At 36.8% G+C, this 20,781-nt stretch overlaps 2 protein-coding genes across 6 annotated transcripts in view; one reads left to right on the forward strand and one right to left on the reverse strand.

Moving 5' to 3' along the window:
• SGTB (small glutamine rich tetratricopeptide repeat co-chaperone beta) overlaps positions 1-13,751 on the forward strand; it is a 46,874-nt gene extending 33,123 nt beyond the window's left edge. For both annotated transcript variants that reach the window (XM_066242203.1, XM_066242193.1), the window contains exons 6-11: positions 2,103-2,207; positions 6,258-6,396; positions 6,507-6,569; positions 9,114-9,151; positions 9,389-9,472; positions 10,561-13,751. In XM_066242203.1, the coding sequence (XP_066098300.1) occupies positions 2,103-2,207; positions 6,258-6,396; positions 6,507-6,569; positions 9,114-9,151; positions 9,389-9,472; positions 10,561-10,672 (541 nt within the window). In that variant the 3' untranslated portion in view covers positions 10,673-13,751. The remainder of the gene's footprint in view (positions 1-2,102; positions 2,208-6,257; positions 6,397-6,506; positions 6,570-9,113; positions 9,152-9,388; positions 9,473-10,560) is intronic.
• Positions 13,752-15,009: 1,258 nt separating this feature from the next.
• The window catches only part of TRAPPC13 (trafficking protein particle complex subunit 13), a 39,844-nt gene continuing 34,072 nt past the window's right edge, over positions 15,010-20,781 (reverse strand). For 2 of the 4 annotated variants that reach the window (XM_066242176.1, XM_066242156.1), the window contains 4 exons: positions 20,033-20,231; positions 18,377-18,477; positions 15,409-15,556; positions 15,010-15,276 (listed from right to left, as the gene is read on the reverse strand). In XM_066242176.1, coding sequence (XP_066098273.1) covers positions 15,169-15,276; positions 15,409-15,556; positions 18,377-18,477; positions 20,033-20,231 — 556 coding nt within the window. In that variant the 3' untranslated portion in view covers positions 15,010-15,168. Of the gene's footprint in view, positions 15,277-15,408; positions 15,560-18,376; positions 18,478-20,032; positions 20,232-20,781 lie in introns of all 4 variants that reach the window. The other 2 variants (XM_066242166.1, XM_066242145.1) reach the window with 1 other exon arrangement.

Genomic DNA, 20,781 nt, shown 5'->3' on the forward strand with positions numbered 1-20,781 from the left:
GTCCTTTCAGTGGGCAGAGCTAGGGAACACGTTATTTTTGAAAAGTCATCCATTTATGCAGATGCCTTCAGTTCACATTCCAGCGTCACAGAGATTTCCTTTACGTTCCCCCTTTTTACATTTGTATCTCCCTTCTCCTGGAACACAAACCCTGCTTTCTGACATCACTATTTTTACTCACTAGTTCTATTCTTCAGTGTCCCCCAGCTGGTATCACACCAATACTACAACACTAGTAAGTCTACGTAAACTTCAGAATTTCTTTGTAATTATTTTGTCCTTAGAATATATCTCACCAAGGAGAAATACTCAGAACACTGGCTTGAATTTCTTTGTAAATATATATACAGTTAGGATCTTTTAATATATATATAGTTAGTTTCTGTTTTATTCAGTTTGAAGGTTTGCTCTTTCATCCTTTCTGAAGTCTCATTCCCATTTCTATCCCATCTACCCCATTCCCACTAATCCTCGAGACTTTTAATAAAGGTTTGACTTCTGAGCCATGTAAATGTTTTCCTTAAACTAAAAAGGATGATCAATAGATAATGACTGTATCCTTAATAACGCTTTTTGCCTCACGTCTGTTTCTACACCAGCTTTCTTTTGCTTGGTTTTCAGTTTGCCTGATTGTCTTTTTCCATCCCCTTTAAATTTCAACCTTTATGTGACTATGTTTTAAGTGATAATCCTATGTATACAACTGGAGAATCTGAGAATCTGGATTTCATCCAGGCAACTTTGTGATTACTTACATATTTGAATTGCGTTCCACTATCTTATCTTTTGGCTTTCTTTGCTCCCTCCTCTCCTTTTTAGTTTTTTCTTTTATTGTGTTGACTAAGTTATTTTTACTTCATTTTCTTTCTAATTATTTGGAAATGATACATTTTATTTCTCTTCTTTTAATGGTCATCCTTGTCATGCTGTTACTGTGAGTATTCAGGTAAACCCATACCTTTTATTTACATGAACTACCAAAATAGGTTTGTTGAATTCTGTATTTTCACATGTAATGTTTTTTAACTGCAGCAAAGAAGATTGTTTCTTTTTTCCTTTCAAATTTTAATCTTAGTTTGAGGAGTAGAGTCAGTCATGCTGTAAGAAGAAAGGTTGACAGCTCCCCTCCTAGGAATCTAAGCACTACTGAGGCCAGGAATATTATTTTGAATATTTGAAGTAATATTTATTTTGAAAATTTGAAATAATATTTGAATATTTCAAATGATAAATATTAGAAAATAATATTTGAATATTATTTTACTGCTCTATTATGCCCAGAAAATTGTCTGTGAATAAAGTAGAAATGTTTAGTCTGGAGAAGAATGGAAGTGGTGGTCATAGGACACAGGACAGGGGACATCTTGGAACTTTTCAGTTTGAAGGACCTGCAAGTTGAGAAGAAATTCTACTTGTTTATTACGGCCCTGAGGGCTAAAGTCAGCACTACAGTAGGAAAACAGAGAGGTATATACCATCAGGATTGCGTGTAGAGGTAGGAAGCACCCTCATTAAATTGTCAGGTCCCATTTTTGCAGAGAGTTTGTTAGAGATTATCTGGAAAGGATTAAGTAGTCCTTAGTTGCTCTGAGATTCTATGCTAGGTAGATAGATTACACTGCCATCCTTAATTTATAGCCAGATTCAGGTACATGGTTAAATTAGGTTTTTTCCATTTAGACTTGTCCAGTGATCTTACTGCTACAGTAAAGTGATCATTTAACAGCACAACACTCTTGAGTAGTCATTCACAGCAATTACCCACTCTGTTTGCCTCCCTAGTAATCCCAAATGTCCTAGTGTTTTCAGTTTTCAGTTTGGGCAAATTAAAAAGACAGTAAGTAGATAAATCAGTTGTATGGCTTGCATATTTTGTCTTGTCCATAGCAAAGCAAACAGTGAAAGGCAGCTTTCATATTTTTTCTGAATTTTGTTTCTGAGTTTTCATTTGATTATAGAATTATCTTAATACAGGCTGATTTAGATATTTACTGGAAGTGATATACAAATTGGGACAAGGAAAATGTAGTATTAGAACCTGAAAATCTAAATTAATGCCTTGAAGGATGCTTATAATAATAACTCTCTTCTCTTTCTTTTAGGGCTGCTGCTCAGAGTAAATTAGGTCACTACACAGATGCAATAAAGGATTGTGAAAAAGCAATAGCAATTGATTCAAAGTACAGCAAGGCTTATGGGAGAATGGGGTAAGTTCTGGGATAATGTTCAAAGTAGTACCAAGTTGTATCAGGTATGCTGCTCTTAATGGCTAGGTTTTGAATTTCCTGCCTGCCTGACCAGGCGGTGGCACAGTGGATAGAGCATAGGACTGGGATGCAGAGGACCCAGGTTTGAGACCCCAAGGTCGCCAGCTTGAGTGTGGGCTCATCTGGTTTGAGTGGAGCTCACCAGCTTGGACCCAAGGTCGCTGGCTTGAGCAAGGGGTCACTCAGTCTGCTGTAGCCCCACAGTCAAGGCACATATGAGAAAGCAATCAATGAACAACTAAGGTGTCTCAACGGTCCCTATCTATATCCCTCTCTCAGACTCTCTCTGTCTCTGTAGAAAAACACCACCACAAAAAAACAAAAAAATTGAATTTTCTGCTTAATACTGCATCCTCTCAGCTAATAAGAAAATAAATATAACCTTTAAGAAGGACATGACTGCAGTTTCTGTGACTTGGGAGATTAGTTGTATAATGAATGGTTGGTTGTTGGAGAAAGTCATACAGCCATTGAGTAGCCTCACTTCATATTCAAGACCACAAATCTCATGAGTACTCAGTATTTTGGCAGACAGTCCTATTACGTATTTCCTTCTATCAATAAGTTCATCTTACCACTGTCTGAGTTAATTGCTTCACATCTACTCTTCTCTCTTCAAATTTCCTCTGCACCTTCTGTGGTGACTCATAGCTGATGATATTGCCTTATACTTACATGATAAAATAGGTGGATCGAGAAGAAAAGTAGCTCATTTTCCTACTGCCAAATCCCCCGATCTACCTCATTTGTGTCTACACAGACTGCCTTTTATCCTATTAAATAGAAGCAGTCTTATCTCAGATGCTTGCCTTCATTTATGCTTCAGATATCATCCCTTTGTACCTTCAGGTCTTCACACTTAAAATCATCTGCTTTCTCTTCTGCATCCTGTCTCTAACAGTGATGACTGCAGCTGAAAAGGCCACGGAATCCTCATCGGAACCATCCTTGCACTCAGCTACATCACTTCTCGGTTCCTCTCTCTCTACAAAGCCCAATAGCAGTCTGTACTTCCTGTCTTGTCTTCTTCATCTCTCAGTCTCTCTTCAGCTCATTCTGATAGAGCATTTGCCTATATCACTCAACAGAGCGCCCTATAGCTCTATTCAAGGCCACCAGTTGTCTGTATTTTTTTTGCTAAGGCCAAAGTTCAGTTCTGTTATCTTCACCTGCCATTTTTTAGTATTTGGCATGATTAACTTATTTTTGAAGTATTAAAAATTCTAGACTTCTATGACACCACACTTCCTGGTTTTTCTTCTATTTCACTGGACGTTCTTCCTTCTCTACCATGTGTACATACTGGTGCCCTTTGGGACTCTATCTTTGCTGCTGCCGTCTGTCTAGTCTCTCTTCTGATTTCATCCTGGCCTATACTTTTAAATTCCATTTATAGTCAATACTCATTACTCATGAGTTCTGTATTTATGAATTCACTTACTTGCTAAAATTTTTTTTGGTAACCCCCAAATCAGTAGTCACTGTGCTTTTGTGTTTATTCACAGCATGGTGAAAAATTTGAGTCACCTACTGTGCAAGATCTCAGCTGAGGGTGGATAAGGCAATGCTCTGCCTTTTTGTTTCAGCTGTCATGCTGTAAATGAGTGTCTTTTTTGCAGTTCATTTAATGTTATATTTTGCATTTTTATGTCTTTTGTTGTTCATTTCCCTGTTTAGAGTGGACCCAAACATAGGCTAAAGTGCATTCTAGTGTCCCTAAGTGCAAGAAGGCTGTAATGTGACTTACAAAAAAATACACAGTTGATAAGTTTGTTCAGGCATAAGTTAGTGCTACTGGCTGTGAGTTCAATGCTAATGAATCAATAATACATATATAGTAAGGTTTGTTTAAATAGGAACATACATAAAATGAGATTATGTATTGATCAGTTGACAAGAATGTTGTGACCAGAGCCTCACAGGAACCTAACCCTGTATTTACCCTACAAACAGTTGTTCAGTATTTGCTAAATTAGTGTTCGTGGTGACTTTATAGAACATAACTACTTTGAATAATGAAAACCAACTCTATGTTGATGGATCTCATTATTATATGTCTGAATTTCATATCATATTCAAATTATTTTCATCTCCATTTTTATGTTTAACAGGCATTTTAAATTTAACATGTCCCAGTCAGAACTCTTGTTACCTTCTTTTTGTTGTTGTTGTTTTTTTGGTCTTTTTCTGAAGTGAGAAGCGGGGAGGCAGTCCGACTCCCGCATGTGCTCAACTGGGATCCACCCAGCATGCCCACCATGGGGCAATGCTCTGCCTATCTGGGGCGTTGCTCCATTGCAACCGGAGCCATTCTAGCACCTGAGACAGGGACCATGGGGCCATCCTCAGTGTCCAGGCCTACTTTGCTCCAATGGAGCCTTGGCTGTGGGAGGGGAAGAGAGAGATAGAAAGTAGGGAAAGAAGGGTGGAGAAGCAAATGGGCGCTTCTCCTGGATACCCTGGCCAGAAATTGAACGGGGACTTCTATACGCCTGGCCAAAGCTCTACTGCTGAGCTAGCCAGCCAAGGCTTCTTGTTGCCTTCTTAAGTGTTTCCATCTCAGTAAACGTTACCTACCATTACACCTGACACATCGAATCTATCAGGAAGTCCTGTTCATTCTAATTTCCACATACATATCTCTTGAATTCAAGCATTGATTTCCATCTTGTTTATAACCCTTGTTCAAATTACCATTTGTTACCTGAGCTACTGCAGTAGCTTCCTAACTTCTCTCTCTGCCTCTACCTTCCTTCATGAAGCCCCTCTGCAGAGAAGCCAGAGAGAGCTTTCCAAAGCATAGATCAGATCATGTCACTCCACTACAACAAGAATAAAATCCAGACTCCAAACCCATGGTTCTGTATTATCTGGCATCTGATTATCCCTGACCTCATCTCTTTCCACACCATTTTCTGTGCTCCCTCCTCATCAGCCCTGGTCCTGTCCTTAAGCATCCCAGGCATGGCCGGGGGTCCTGCCGCTGCTATTCAGCACGCTGCTCCCCTGATCATCATGCGACTGCTGCTTCTCATCGTTCAGGTCTTTTCAGTGTGGCTGCCTGTCTGTTGCTTGTTTTCCTCAGTTAGAATGAAATTTCCTTAAACTCAAGAACTTTATCTTTTCTCATTGTGGGTAGTACTTGGTGCACAGTAGGGTCTCAGTAAATATTTATTGACTGTTGATTAATTGAGGACTTTGATAAAGCATCTTTTATGGTTGACTGTTAGAAAACTAATTAGGGTCTGAGAATTTTCCTGTGATTAGGCACTGTATTTTATCTAGGGCAGAAGTCTGTGAGGTAAGTCAGCCAAGATTTACAGTAATTTTAAAACAACACTAGATCAAATAAAAACCTCGATATTATCTCTCCATATATACCATACTTGTTTAGTTCTGAAGTAATTTTCCAATACATAAATTCTAACTTAGGTGGAGGAAAACACAAATTTAATAACTATATGATTGGGATAATAATGTCTTAAGTTGTAAAGGATGCTAATTTTATCTATTTAATAATTAACATGTCTTATTGAGAAGTACCCCATAGCCTGTTTGATTTTTTATGGCGAATTTATCATGACTCAATGTCTCTGCCTGGAAGTAGGAGGAAAGTGTGACATTCTGAAGCGCACATCTAGTTCAGATCCTTAAAATGGTAGATACATGACCGCAGGATTGCTAAATCATTCATAAAGCAAATTACTTCACATATTAGGCTTAAAAATGGAAGCGTAGGTAAGGTTTATTTCTAACCATTAAGTTCATAGTTAGTATAGGACAGCCACGGTTGTCAGCAAGCAGAATGGAGAGAATACAGACTTACAGAATTTTGGTTCTTAGTAGGAATTTTATTGATTCTCCTGTGAGCCATAGTATAATAAATAAGGTGCAATCTAGATTCTAATTGAATGCCAACACAGATGTTTGACTACATTTGTGATATCCTCGTATTCTTTAATCATATATCTTATATTTTACTCTTTTCAGGCTGGCTCTCACTGCCATGAATAAATTTGAAGAAGCAGTTACAAGTTATCAAAAGGCATTAGATCTTGACCCTGAAAATGATTCCTACAAGTCGAATCTGAAAATAGCAGAACAGAAGTTAAGAGAGGTATCCAGTCCTGTAAGTTATTAATGCTGAAAAAGTGAGCTATTTTGTCATTCACAATTTATTGTAATCAGATTGTAGTGGTTAGAATAATTCTAACCATATATAATATAATTGTTTTACAGACAGGAACTGGATTGAGCTTTGACATGGCTAGCTTAATAAATAATCCAGCCTTCATTAGTATGGTGAGTATATTTCCTTTTCTGTTCTGCTGGCTCTGTTTCCCATAAAGCAATATAGTTTTAAAACATTACAGAAACAAATGAGGGAGCTTTTGTGGTGGTGGTGGAAATAGAGTGTTGATGTAATGCTATGGCTGAGATTTTTCACCTGCCTGTGTACCTGTTTGTGAGAGCCATGGCTAGACTTCAGGAAACAGATGGATTCCCAGAAATTACATATTTATATAAAAATGTGTGTACATGTGGATATGAGAGAACTGTATTTTTCATCAGATTGGCAAAGAAGTCTATAAATCTACAAGAGGTTAAAAACCACTCTCTGACATGAAAATGGCCCTAGGAAAGTATCTAATGACTGAGGTCTGAGGATTTTGGTTATTGTGGTTTCCTAATCTCTCCTGTCAGCATTGTGTGCTGCTTTTTTATCTTAAGAGTTAATTTGACTTTTTAGTATAATCCATTTAGTATAACTCATACATATCCACTCCATCCTTCAAACCAACAAAATTACAGATCTTTTTGAAAACACACATGCTGTGAAAACTGATTTAGTGGTCAAGGGTGTTACCTGGGCATGTAAAGCTCCCTGGGTGACTGTATATATTCCTCTGGCTGAGAACTATTCTACCAGATGCGATGCCCTTGGAAAGCAGTGCTTCTTATTCATCTTTGTTTCCTTCAAAAAATGTCTTGTAGGCCTGACCTGTGGTGGCGCAGTGGATAAAGCGTCGACCTGGAAATGCTGAGGTCGCCGGTTCGAAACCTGGGCTTGCCTGGTCAAGGCACATATGGGAGTTGATGCTTCCAGCTCCTCCCCCCTGTCTCTCTCTCTCTCTCTGTCTTTCTCTCTCCCTCTCTAAAATGAATAAATAAAATAAAAATTTAAAAAAACAAACAACAAAAAAACTATTAAAAAAAAAGTCTTGTATCCACTAAATCTTTAGCTAAATTGAAATGTACAGATGGCTTGTTCCTAGTTAAAGGGGTCCTTTTGAACAATTGGTAGGTTCGTAGCAATTGGCAGTTTAAAATTGTTAGTTGAAGTCTTTGTAGACAGTAATTTTTTAATCACTGACCTTACACAAGGTGTTGGGAAAGCCACCACTTGCTTTTATTACCAGAGAAGTAATTGTTTGACTGACCTGCAAGTAATTTAAGTCTCAGGATTGAGACTTGAATAACTCTTGAGTCTCAGGATTGAGGCCAAATTTAAGTTGGTCCTGCTACCTAAATACCAGCAAATGAATGACAAGTTCTCTGGAGATTTTGTGACATTTTGAACATGGGTAACCATTTTCAAGCCTCAGGTTATGCTACTGTAGCAGGATGTGAAAATGGATTTTAGTTTCCAATTTAGCTTAGTCCTTAAAATGCTTAAGTGAGGTGTGAGATTACCATGTAGAGAAGATGCAGAAGGTGGGGGTTAAAAACACACTGTGAGACACTCTTAGAAAGGGTCAGGTTGATAGAGATTAAAGAGGATTTTTGGAGACAGCTATTGGAGTTACTACTGTCTACAAAGATTTAAGAGAATCTGCATTTTACATGAATATTTTTTACTATCAATCAGAGGCAAAAAAATGGTTTCAAGCCTGACCAGGCAGTGGCGCAGTGGATAGAGCGTCGGACTGGGATGCGGAAAGACCCAGGTTCGAGACCCCGAGGTCACCATTTTGAGTGTGGGCTCATCTGGTTTGAGCAAAAGCTCACCAGCATGGACCCAAGACCGCTGGCTTGAGCAAGGGGTTACTCGGTCTGCTGTAGGCTCACGGTCAAGGCACATATGAGAAAGCAATCAATGAACAACTAAGGTGTTGCAACAAAAAACTGATGATTGATGCTTCTCATCTCCCTCCGCTCCTGTCTGTCTGTCCCTATCTCTGACTCTGTCTCTGTAAAAAAAAAAAAAGGTTTCAAAATGAAGTTTCTCGTGTGTATGTATATAAATACAGTTCCCCTCCCACTTAAGTATGGCAAAGATTGAAACTACTTAGCCCCATGGATCCTGGTCACAGCTCTTAGAGTACTTGTTAGAAGTGGACCCGCTCATGTGTTGGAGATTCTTTATAAAGTTTCTATTTCTCCATTTGGCTTTATTGATCTGATAAGTAGAAATAAGTATACTGCTGTCAATATCCTTAGTTGATCATGTTGTTTATAGTCTTATCTTTGCCAAGTATTTTATTTTTTAAACTCTTTTGCTATTATTTTTAATTTATTGATTTGAGAGAGAGAGAGACGGGAAAGAGAAACATAGATTTGTTGTTCTACTTATTTATGCATTCGTTGGTTGATTCTTACATATGCCCTGACTGGGGATTGAACCCACAACCTTGGCATTATGAGGACATCACTCTAACCAACTGAGCTTTTTCTCTAGTACCTCCTTTTTACATCCCCATTCACTTTGTACAGCACACTAAAACTCTAGAGAATGTTAGTATGCACATTGTTTAGCTTGAATTCCTATTTTTTTTAAATAAATATTTGCTAAAGATCCCTGAAGATTAACTACCTTTAATGGAAGATGCCATTTTTCAATTCCAGGCAGCAAGTTTAATGCAGAATCCTCAAGTTCAACAGTTGTAAGTATATAGAAAGAGCATATTACATTTTCCCTTTCTACTTGCCACTCCTAAGTTGAGCACATCAGCTCCAAAATGATAAAACTGCCCCGACTGGCAGCCAGTTGGCACTTAGTCACACATTTAGCCTAACCTTCTACATGATGTAGGTAATTCAGCTGACTCTTCCTTGCCCAGTACCCTCCTTTTTATTACGACTCTGTGCCAATCCTGTAATATACCTCTTGCCTACTCTAGAATGTCAGGAATGATGACAAATGCCATTGGGGGACCCGCTGCTGGAGTTGGGGGCCTAACTGACCTGTCTAGCCTCATCCAAGCGTAAGTGTTACTTGAAATAGAAATAGTAAAAAAGTGTTTTATAGTTTATCTCTAAAATAGAAATAGTTTTTTAAAAAAGAGTACTTTATGCTTTACAGTTTGTCTCTAAAGTGAGGGGACCAGGGCTTTCCTTTCTTAATCTTTATCATTTACTGTTAGTATCAGTGGTCTCACTAGTTATTAACTTTAAAAGGAGTTCATAAGTTGGAATTTTCAGACTGAAGGGCAGGAATCCAGAAGATCTGGATTCAAGAAAAAGTTTTTCAGCAGATCTGAGTAGCTACTCGAGGACGGAGATTACAGTCAAGTAGCTAAAGTATGCATTCATTTAGGTACACATATATATTTAAAATCATGTTACATACACCAATATTCAGACAATTTAGGAAACTATCTTATTCAAAGTTTTCTGTCATCACTAAAGGAACTCCGTGCACTAATTACCTTCACTTCCAATCAAGTTGCTTAAGATACTCTTTTCTATGTGATGCTGTCACTGAAAATTTTATCTGAAGCCACAATTATCATTTGCTGTTTGCAGTCATGACCACATAACCCCATTTGCAATATTGCATTTTTAGAGTGATCTTTAAGTGGCATGATTACAGTGGTGTCTAACACTCACAATTCAGGGTCGCACATCAGGAATTTGTATTCAATTTCTTAGCTTTTTTAAAAAATGAGTTCTGTTCAGTGACTTCTACACACATCCCAAAATGGGTTTGATGTTTGTCATATGGGAGACATGTTAAGACTTGACCACAATTCCTTGCATTAGGTTTGAGCATATGCAATAAAAGCATATACTTTTGGGCCTTTTGTTTATTTATAGTCAGGCACTAGAGGGGTGGATTTTACCCAATTCAGGAAATTTTTAGATGGGCATTTCATTTCTTATAAAGAACAATGCTTTAGAATAATGCTGTATGGAGACATTGGAAAACTTGCAGATACTCAAGTTGTGCTTCTAAAACTTGTTTTTCTAGAAGCTCCCTTTGGGTGGTACTCACATCTTTTGCAGTCCTTTTTTATGGGGACCAGGTGACTAGGAACCCCTAATTCACACCACTTTGCCTCTTGACTCACAGGGGACAGCAGTTTGCTCAGCAGATCCAGCAGCAGAATCCTGAACTTATAGAGCAACTGAGAAATCACGTCCGGAGCAGATCATTCAGCAGCAGCACTGAAGACCACTCCTGACTTGACCAGAGATCCTATAATGCGAATGGTTATGGCTCTGAAGTGTTGGCTCTAGATAATGGCCAAAAAAACAAAAACAAATCTAAGGAATAAATCTGTCTAGATAATAGGTATATCACAAACAGACTTAAACATAACATGACTCCTTTGTAAACAAATGGTCAGTAGCCTTGTTAAGTGCCCATATAGCACTTATAACAGCGTTCCATTTTCAAATCATCATCATATTTGTATATTAGACTTAAGCTATTCCTCGGTGAGTTCTCTAGCTCCAACTTCCCTTCAGCAAATTTTTTGAAAGCGAAGATGTCCAAGAGGAAACGTTTCTCGTGCCAGGTTGGGAGAAAGGGGCTTGCCACTGAAAAGCATGTCTGGAGAGATGTCATGTAGGTTTAGCCTTGATAATGCTATCAATAAGGGATATACATCATAGGGGCCAATACTATCTTTAATGCTGCTTGTTCTAATGGAGGGCAGGGAATCTTAAGAGCTGGTGAAAAGCAGAATTTGGTGAAAGGGTTGTTGTTTTGAAAAGAAAGAATGGGGCTCCAGTGGCGCAATCAGTTAGCGAACAGTACTTATACAAAAAGAATAGGTGCTGTGAATGTACAGAGTGAAAGTAGGTAGGTTTTTGCAAAGTTCTTAATTAACCTTGCCTGCACTTTGGTATTTATAACATTAGCATGGCCAATTATGTAAGTACATAATAAAATGCATTTAGAAATCCTTAATGGTACAGTTAGGTCAGTTGTATATCTATTCAATATAACTAGCACAACTTCCCCAGTAATGACCATTCCATGGAAACTCAAATATTCCTACACATTTAAATAAACCAATGACTTGGCTCTTAAGGATTTTCTAACTAGCATTTAATTATGGGTCCATAAACACTGATTTAAAAAAAATACAACTCAGTAATTATTTGATGGATTATAAAAAGCATCTATCATTAACAATGCTTGTTCATGTAATCCTCTGCTATGATTTGGTTTGGCATGCTGCTTTTATGCGTAACCTTAATTTGATGCAACTTAAACATAATAGGGAACTTAAAATATTGCATTTAAATTAGAATACATATTAATAGAAGTGGCATTGTTAGGTGTTAATGGCACAGCTCCATAGTAATGGATGAGACTGTTCAAACTGGAATTTCTTCTATTTGCGAATTATGAAATAGGTAGCTGGGCAGACATGTAATGGTTTCACAAGTGTTGTGAGAGAAAACTGAGAAAGAGTGTAATATTAAATTAGTAATACTGATAATGATCTAGGCCTTATTATAACTATTCTCCTCAAAAGATTACTTGTTATCTTGAAGTTTAAACATCAACTTTTCCTTTCTTTCCCTTTGTGAGATTAGACCAGCAGTTTCTAAAATTTCACTGTAAGAGTCACCTGGTATATTTATTGAAAATGCAGATTCAAGACCACACTCTCAATTTTTACTTAGTAGGTCCTGCAGTAAGGCCCAGGAAGCACCATTTTAAACAGTACACCAGGTGATTCTCATATAGATCCAAAGACACTAATTTACAGCACTACTAGATTAGAGATTTCCCCTCAATGACACCAGCAAATACCTAACCCCCCGGGTTTAGGCTACAACAAAGACATATTAGTGTCCAGAAAAAAGCAAGACTTAAGTCTTAAGCCTCTGAATTAAATTTCCTATATTCTATCTAAACCAACTTTTCATACATTCAGCTCCTAGTGTTCAAGTGTTATACAGAATGAAGTACTAATTACATGAATAAGCAAATTTGATCCTTAATTAAAAATTAGTTACTCTTATCCAATGTTCAATAAGTTTCTAGCATAAATATCATGAGTGCATTAAAAATGCTTTCAGAATGATAAATTGGTAAACCCCTAGAGAGAGCTCACTGAAAAGAGAGATTACAAATCAACAGTATCAAAAGTGAAGAAGGGAATGCCAATGCAGACCCTATGGACATTATAAAGGAACATTCTAGGTCATTATACTCAACAATATTAACTTAAAAAAAACAAGACAAATTCCTTATAAGATACGAAATATTAAAGCTCACTGAGGAAACAAATATCCTCCAGAAAAGAAAGTTCCAGTCCCAAATGATTTCAAAGGGGAATTCTACCAAAAAACTAAGGGAGAAATGTAGTAATATCAATCTATACAATCTTCCAGAAAACAAGAGGAGGAAATAGTCATTTTTATACCCATTATTCTGATACCAAAATCAGACATTATAAGCAAAAGCCTTTAAAGCAATGTCTTGATTTTGCTAATCTATCGTGAAGGTAGCCACTTTTTACAGTAGGAATTGGTGTATTTCTTCCTTTTTATCTCTCTAGATTGTTTCTTTGCTAATATACTACCCATAACAAATTCAGTCTGAGTGATATGCCATTCACTTGGATTTCCATTCAATTCAAGCTATTTTTGCTCATGTACCTTCATCACTTTGGAATCACTGCATTTCAAGAAAGTTTTGTGTAGTTGGATTGTGCTAGCTACTTGTAAAATTACAAGAAATGCCCCAAATATTCTTGCTTGTCTGAAACAGGGCATTAAAATAAATCTTTATATACATTCTACTTGGAGATGACTGACTTCCATTAACCACATTTCATTGTAGTAGCTGTAGCTATTATGATACTGTATAAAACTTACAATGTCTTTTTTATGCAAATGACATTTTAATTTATGTACCAACCTGTTTACCTAATTTTTATAATATGGTTTAAAATTGTTTCTAAATGAGATTATCTAAACTAAGATTGTTTCTAAAATGAGATTATCTAAACTTTATTTAAAGAAAGAACAACACGGGTCTAGGTTATTGCTTATAAAAAGAAACTTTATAATTAAACCAATTTATATAGCAGATTCCAAGTGACCATTATGTTACTTTTTAAATTTGAAACAGAGTGAAAAAGAAGGTTCAGTCATGAGAAAATGCTTGAAAAACAATGGAGTACCCAGTGCAGTGGCTATAAAGTCTTATTTGTCCTTTTGTCTTATTCTTTTTGGGAGACACGTTTTTACACTGCTTGCACTTTATTCTGCACAGACATTTCATTATTACAATTTAAGGGACAGATCTCACTCTGAATATAGCTCTCATTTTAAACCAATTGTCATGGCAATAAATAGTTATGCACTTAAAAGAACCAATTTTTGTATTTGACTTAGCATACTCTTAAATTTAAAAAATAAGTTTTTATTTAACAGCATAACCTTTCATAAAAATTTATTGATTGATTGATTTTAGAGAGAGAGGAAGAAGGAAAGAATGAGAAAAACATCGATTTGTTGTTCCACTTATTTATGCATTCATTGGATGGCTCTTGTCTGTTTCCTGAAGGAAGATCAAACTGCATGCAACCTTGGTATATTGGGACACAGTCTAACCAGCTGGGCGACCAGGCCAGGGCTTAAGAGCATAACTTTTTGTTTTCCTGACAAAATATTGACACTTTTATTACATTCATGTTGCAGAGTTGTTTAAGTTTTCCTTAACTTTTTCACTGTTTTGTCTGTGACATAAGTAAATGTATGTGATTACATACTGAGATAGTGTTTTATAATTTTAATATACAATTTTGAGTTCAAAATCAAAAATCAAAAGCTAGAAATCCCTTAAATATGACTATGCAAATAAGTGGCTTATTTTTTCAATGGGAAAAAAACAGGACTTTTGGACTTAGAAAAGCTTCTTAGTTAAAAGTTAACAGAGGAATGCAATCTAAGAATAAAACCAATTCTGATCTGCTATTAGTGCCTGAAACTTGGACATGTACAGGTTCGTATGTATACACAAACACAGATACCCAACAATACAATACTTTTGAAAGCAACTAGAAAATTCGTGTGTTAGCAAACATAAGGTTACATGAGGACTATCCCTGTTGGTTTAAACAACTTTTTCTGTTGACTGAGGAGTTGAAAAAAAACTAAAATATTTCTAAAATAAAGTATTACAAGAATTCTGAATTTTTAAAGAAACAACTTTATCTTTTAGATGGAGGTCAGCAAACTACAGCCTGCAGGCCAGCTGCCTGTGTTCGTAAACAGCACTGTTCTTTTTGCCTACTGGCTGCTCTCGCACTGCAACAGCAGGGTGGAGTCTTTTTAATAGAAACCACATGGCTTGCAGAGCCTAAAATATTTAGTATCTGGCCCTTTACATAAAAATTTTGCTAGCTCCTGTTCTAGATACTTGATAGGGAAAAGTGGCCTCAAATATAGAACTTTAGAGAACCAAGTCCAATAGTCATCCAAATGAAACAAGATATTGTGTAGAAAATGTACAAAAGTTCCTTTAGAATATAAGTCACAGATAATCAGTAGATGGTCTTTTCAAAACAAATATTTAATATTTTAAATTTACAGGAAAGAAATTTAAATAATATATACTTATTTTTACTGTTGACTTGATCATTTTACAAAGGTGACAAAAATACAGAAAGTTCTGTGAAACTCAATTGAAGCACAGCACTGGAAATTTTCTTCAGCTTCCCACTTTAACGGCCGAAGATACCACACAGACTTGTGCGATGTCATCATATTCATATGTTCTCTTTAAAAATGTGTCTGTTAGTCTTAAGCCGGAGACACTCTATTGAGAGAAAGATACAGGCCAAAGTTCTAAGTTTTCATTCAATGGTAATTACTAGAGAAAATAAGGATATAGTACATGACCAGGGGTTAACAGCTCCCAAGTACTGAAATTATTGAAAAGAGAACATACTTGCAGTCCCTGTACTGAAGACAGTAGAGTAAGAGCAAGGCAGAGAGAGGAGCTGGGATGTAGCTTTCCAAGCTGTCTTCCTGAAATGCCGCACCAGTGGATGGAACTGGTATTACACATTTCCAACACCAGGTCCATAGTCCTTTCACTGCTGGGGAAATCAAATAAACAGGAATAAATCTTGTTCTTTTCACAAGAGGTATGCAATATTCTTACATCACTGCCAGTGAATTATTTTTCTGGGTGTCCAGAAGAATTAAAAGTCAGAAGCAAATTAAAATACATAATTTTTATTTCACATTAAAGACTGAATCAGGAAAATGAAAGAAGATGGCATCTTGTAGGGTTTAAAGTGGCACTGAGACTAATTTGCCTGTCTTAATGTTGGCTTTCTAGTTCTATTACTAAACTCTTGGCTCCCTGCTACTAATCTGTTAGCAGCTTTGCCATTTTTCTGGGAGACTCCCAAACATGTGTGTCTAATCTTGTTGCTATGCATCCTTCCTATTTCTGTTAGGCACTGAGTCTAGGCCAGTGCTTTTCCTATTTGATCTATTTCTTTATCATGCAGATAACACAAAAAATGACTGACAAGATTCTAAGAAGTAAATACTATTCAGGTTTGTTCACTGTTACCATAAAAAGCCTGTGTCTGCTTATAATTGATATCACCAGTTCAGCTTAAACATGTTAAAACAACTAAGTTAAAACAATATTGTTTCAACTCTTGCAACTTTTATCTTTTTTCTTCCATTGTTTTAAAATACTAATTTAAATTTCAATATTTAATTTATTCATTTTTAAACATAATGATTTAATGATATTTAGCTTTGATATATCTTTGTCTCCTAAACATTTGAAATGTCTACTAAGTGCCACAGACCAGGTAAGATGCACTCACTACATGAATTTTCTCATTAAATTTCACAAAAATCCATTAAGTATGGTGTGTGTGTGTGGTGTGGTGTGGTGTGGTGTGGTGTGGAATGAAAGGGGTAAATCCAACTTTTATAGATGATAAAACTAAAGATATAAGAAACAAGTGCTTTTTAGAAAAAAAACTTATTTGAATCACCCAAAGTTAAAGTGAACACTAAAAGAAACTGAATTTAAAAATTTTGTGTGTGTGTGTGTGTGTATTTTTCTGAAGTGAGAAGCCAGGTAGCAGAGAGACAGACTCCCACATGTGCCCAACTGGGATCCACCCAGCAAGCCCCCTACAGGGCGATGCTCTGCCCATCTGGGTCGTTGCTCCATTGCAACCAGAGCCATTCTAGCACCTGAGGCAGAGGCCACAGAGCCATCTTCAGTGCCTAGGCCAACTTTGCTCCAGTGAAGCCTTGGCTGCGGGAGGGGAAGAGAGAGACAGAGAGGAAGGGAAGGGGGAGGGATGGAGAAGCAGATGGGTGCTTCTCCTGTGTGCCCTGGCTAAGAATTGAACCTGGGACTTCTACACGCAGGGCAACTGGCCAGGGCCAAATTTTTAAATTTTTGACAGCACTTTGCCATCTGGTCAATAATGGGTTTATTATACCTCAAAAAAATCAAAAGAAAAAAAAAAATCCAAAAGCACAGCATCAAAGTGCAGGGTGTTTCCCCAGCGTGTGTGTAATGTTTGCAGAGCTCCCTGATGTGGCAGGCACTGCATTTACAGCACAGGGGGAGATGTCCGTTCCCTTGAATAATACACAATCTAGTGAGAAAGAGACTAGTAATTGTAGCAATATGTGAGTGTCACTAAAAAAAACTACATTAAAATGTTACAACAAAAGAAGGGATGAATGTGCATGGGAGGGTCTACGTAGCTCTACAGGAGAAGTAGAAATTTTTCTAATTTGAAGGATGACTATTTCCTATTTCCCTCTAGCACTGTAAGGTTGAAATGGGTATGGAATTAAAAAGAATTATACATTCAGACGGTGAGGTTTGGAATTCATCACTGTAATATAAAACTGCCCGAATAATAATTACTACCAAGTAGTAACAGGAAGAGTAACAAAAGTGATAGAACTGGGATTTAATCCTAGTTTTTTCTGGCTTCAAAGCTTTATGATGCCTGCTTCTTAATAACTAGATTATACTCTCCCTTTATTATCAAAGTCCTATTTTCCTTATATTAAATTCATAACCTATTTTTACTTAATACTAAAGATATAGCCCCAGGTATAAGTATGGCTCAAAAATTTTACCTTACTACATTAAATCTATAATGTATTATTCCGTAAGAACCTACTATCTCATGCTTTAGTAATCTAAAGTGTGAGGGAAATAAAAACAATGAAAGAATATGGACTTTAAAGTAAAAAACAACTAGTTTCAAATTCTGGCTCCATCTTTTCTACCTCTCTGAGTTAAATACGTCACTTAACCTCTGACTTGGCTTTCTCTTGAATGGAATGTGAATAGTACCTACCTCACAGGGTATACTGCATGAATGTAATCAAATGCACACACTGCCTAATGCAGTAGGAACTCTAAAATATGTAATATACAGCTACCTGATGAAGAACTTTAAAGATTCTCTTTTAGGATTAAGAAGTACAAACTGGAGTGAGGGGTATGCAGCATAATCAAAGGTCAAAATAATCTGGAGATGTTTTCTCGGAACATATGTACCCTGGATTTATCAATGTCATTGCATTAAAATTAATAAAAATAAGATAAAAAAAAAAGAAGTACAAACTGGTAGTTACAAAACAGTCACAGGGATGTAAAGTATAGCATAGTGAATATAGTCAATAATTTTGTAATAACTATGTATGATGCCGGGTGGGTACCGGAAATATCAGGGGGAGCACTTTGAAACGTATATGAGTGTCTGACCACTATGCTGTACACCTGAAACCAACACAAAATAATACTGCAAGTGTATGTAATTGAAAAAAAAATAAAACTTCAAAAACTCAATAAACATTTCCTTTTAGGTAGGTAAGGAGAAAAGGAATCTATCCACAAACATTGGCATTACCTGCAGTTTGTTATTTTACAGGTAATATGAAAAGGTTCTTCTAGGTTTACAGTATCTGGGATTGCCTCCAAAGACAACCTAACATCTCCGTAACCTGGAGCCTAAAAGCAAAAGCAAAATAGTTAACATACATGTATTACAAAACCTTCCAATTGTAATGAAGAACCACAGCAGGATGTTTACTCAACAGTTACTGGGTCTCCAAGCAGATGTTCTGAGAAAATATTTTTCAGTCACTCTGTTCTTCATCCTAACTTCTTTTGCTGTTACTACCTGCAGAAGAGCACTATATAGTCTGTTTTTGCTATAATACTCCATGTTCAGTAGTTATAAAAAGATTCATTATAACACTAGGTCTATAAATCTCATAGGTAAATAGTAAAGAAATTTCAGGAGGTCTGATCTTCAAGGCATGCTTTCCAAAGATACTCTCTAGCTTATCATACATAACTCCAAATAAGTAAGGTAACTCCTAAGCAGAAAGAAGATGATCACTCTGAAATGATCTAAAAAGAAATTTGTGTTTTCATCAGAGACATGGGCAGGATTGGGCTTTAGAAACATCAAAGCTTGAAACATCCTATGGCAGGATGATAGCTAATGCTATATGAAAAATAGGACCAGAAATTTGTTTTCTAATTATTACCTCAAATAGTGAAAGAAAATTTTAGACTATATCAGAACAGGTACTAATAAGCATAAAGGGAGGATTCTGTAGCATATTCTAGCATAAGAAAAAGAAGACTGGTAGCTATCTCCACTCTCAGAGGAGAAATTAGGTAAAATATCCAACCAGTACTTACAAGATAATTTTAGTGGGACTCATCTTCTGCATTTCATATGACTGATTCTAAATATCTTTAAAAAAGGTATGAACTGAGTAGGTGACTATAGTAAGAATTTCAGGACATTGCAAAAAAGAAAATTTTAATATAGTGGAAGTCAGATGAACAGTTAAGTATAAATTATCATAGGAGGGGACAATTGATAAGCAGTTATTTTGTTTGGTAAAGTAGAAAACCATGTACTAAGAAAAATGAACATCTGAACATTTTTCATTCATCTCAATACCACCTAGCTAGAGATCAGTAAAACTATTAAAATTTTATTTTATTTTTATTTTTTTTTGTATTTTTCTGAAGCTGGAAACGGGGAGGCAGTCAGACAGACTCCCGCATGCGCCCGACAGGGATCCACCCGGCATGCCCACCAGGGGGCGATGCTCTGCCCATCTTGGGGCGTCGCTCTGCCCATCTTGGGGCGTCGCTCTGCCGCAATCAGAGACATTCTAGCGCCTGAGGCAGAGGCCACAGAGCCATCCTCAACGCCCGGGCAAACTTTGCTCCAGTGGAGCCTTGGCTGCGGGAGGGGAAGAGAGAGACAGAGAGGAAGGAGAGGGGGAGGGGTGGAGAAGCAGATGGGCGCTTCTCCTGTGTGCTCTGGCCGGGAATTGAACCTGGGACTCCTGCACGCCAGGCTGACGCTCTACCACTGAGCCAACCGGCCAGGGAAAACTATTAATATTTTATCTTTTATTCTCTAGTAATGTTAATGCCTTTTTATAGTGCTCCATTTTTTAGTGACAGACCTAGAAAAATGTTCTCTCTACCTGCCTCCCCACACCAAAACCCCCACTGAAGTTTTTTCCAGACTCACCACTCTTTGAAGTTGGCTGGTCTGTAATCTTCCCCTTTCACCTAGATTTGTTTTCCACACTATATCCAATTTTCCGATTACTGTTACTCCCTTAATGATGCCTGCTTTTTCTGCAAACTCCTTCTTGGGCTTTAGGCAGTACAAGTACTGCCGTGTATCCATTGGCTGCAAATATGTTCTTGACCCAAATGTAGTTACACTGTGAGGTGAAGACAGAGATGGAGAGAATTCTCTAGCATCTTTTAAAAGAAAAACCATATGATTGTTCCTTTTGACAGGAACGGAATAATTTACCATCCAAAGATCTGGAACAGAACAGGTCAGTTTCAACAAAAATGAAAACAAAAAATAAAAATCTTGTGCTGTAAGGATTTTTCTTTAAATTTTTTTAGCTGAAATATGGAAAATTTGAGGTTCTTTGTAATATAATGCGATATATTACCTAAAATATTGAATAGGTATCAATTAACTAAAAAAAAATGCAATGGAAGTAAAAACTTTAAGTATCCTTTCCCTTTTCTCTATAATTATCAAAGAAAATATTTAGGAATACAAAGAAGCATAACATTATAAACTAAGTAGTCATTTTCAAAATTGCTAAAGTATCAGTAAAAGAATGAAAAATATATAGATTTCCCAAGTGGGGGTATGGGAAGCTAAGAACTTTTCTGTATCTAATCACCTTAATAAGATCACCGCAAACTTTTCATTCTTAAGAAAGTCAGATACTTTTTCCAGCTATTACCTTC

This window comes from Saccopteryx bilineata, chromosome 1 (assembly GCF_036850765.1).
Source record: "Saccopteryx bilineata isolate mSacBil1 chromosome 1, mSacBil1_pri_phased_curated, whole genome shotgun sequence".
Taxonomy (NCBI): Eukaryota; Metazoa; Chordata; class Mammalia; order Chiroptera; family Emballonuridae; genus Saccopteryx; species Saccopteryx bilineata.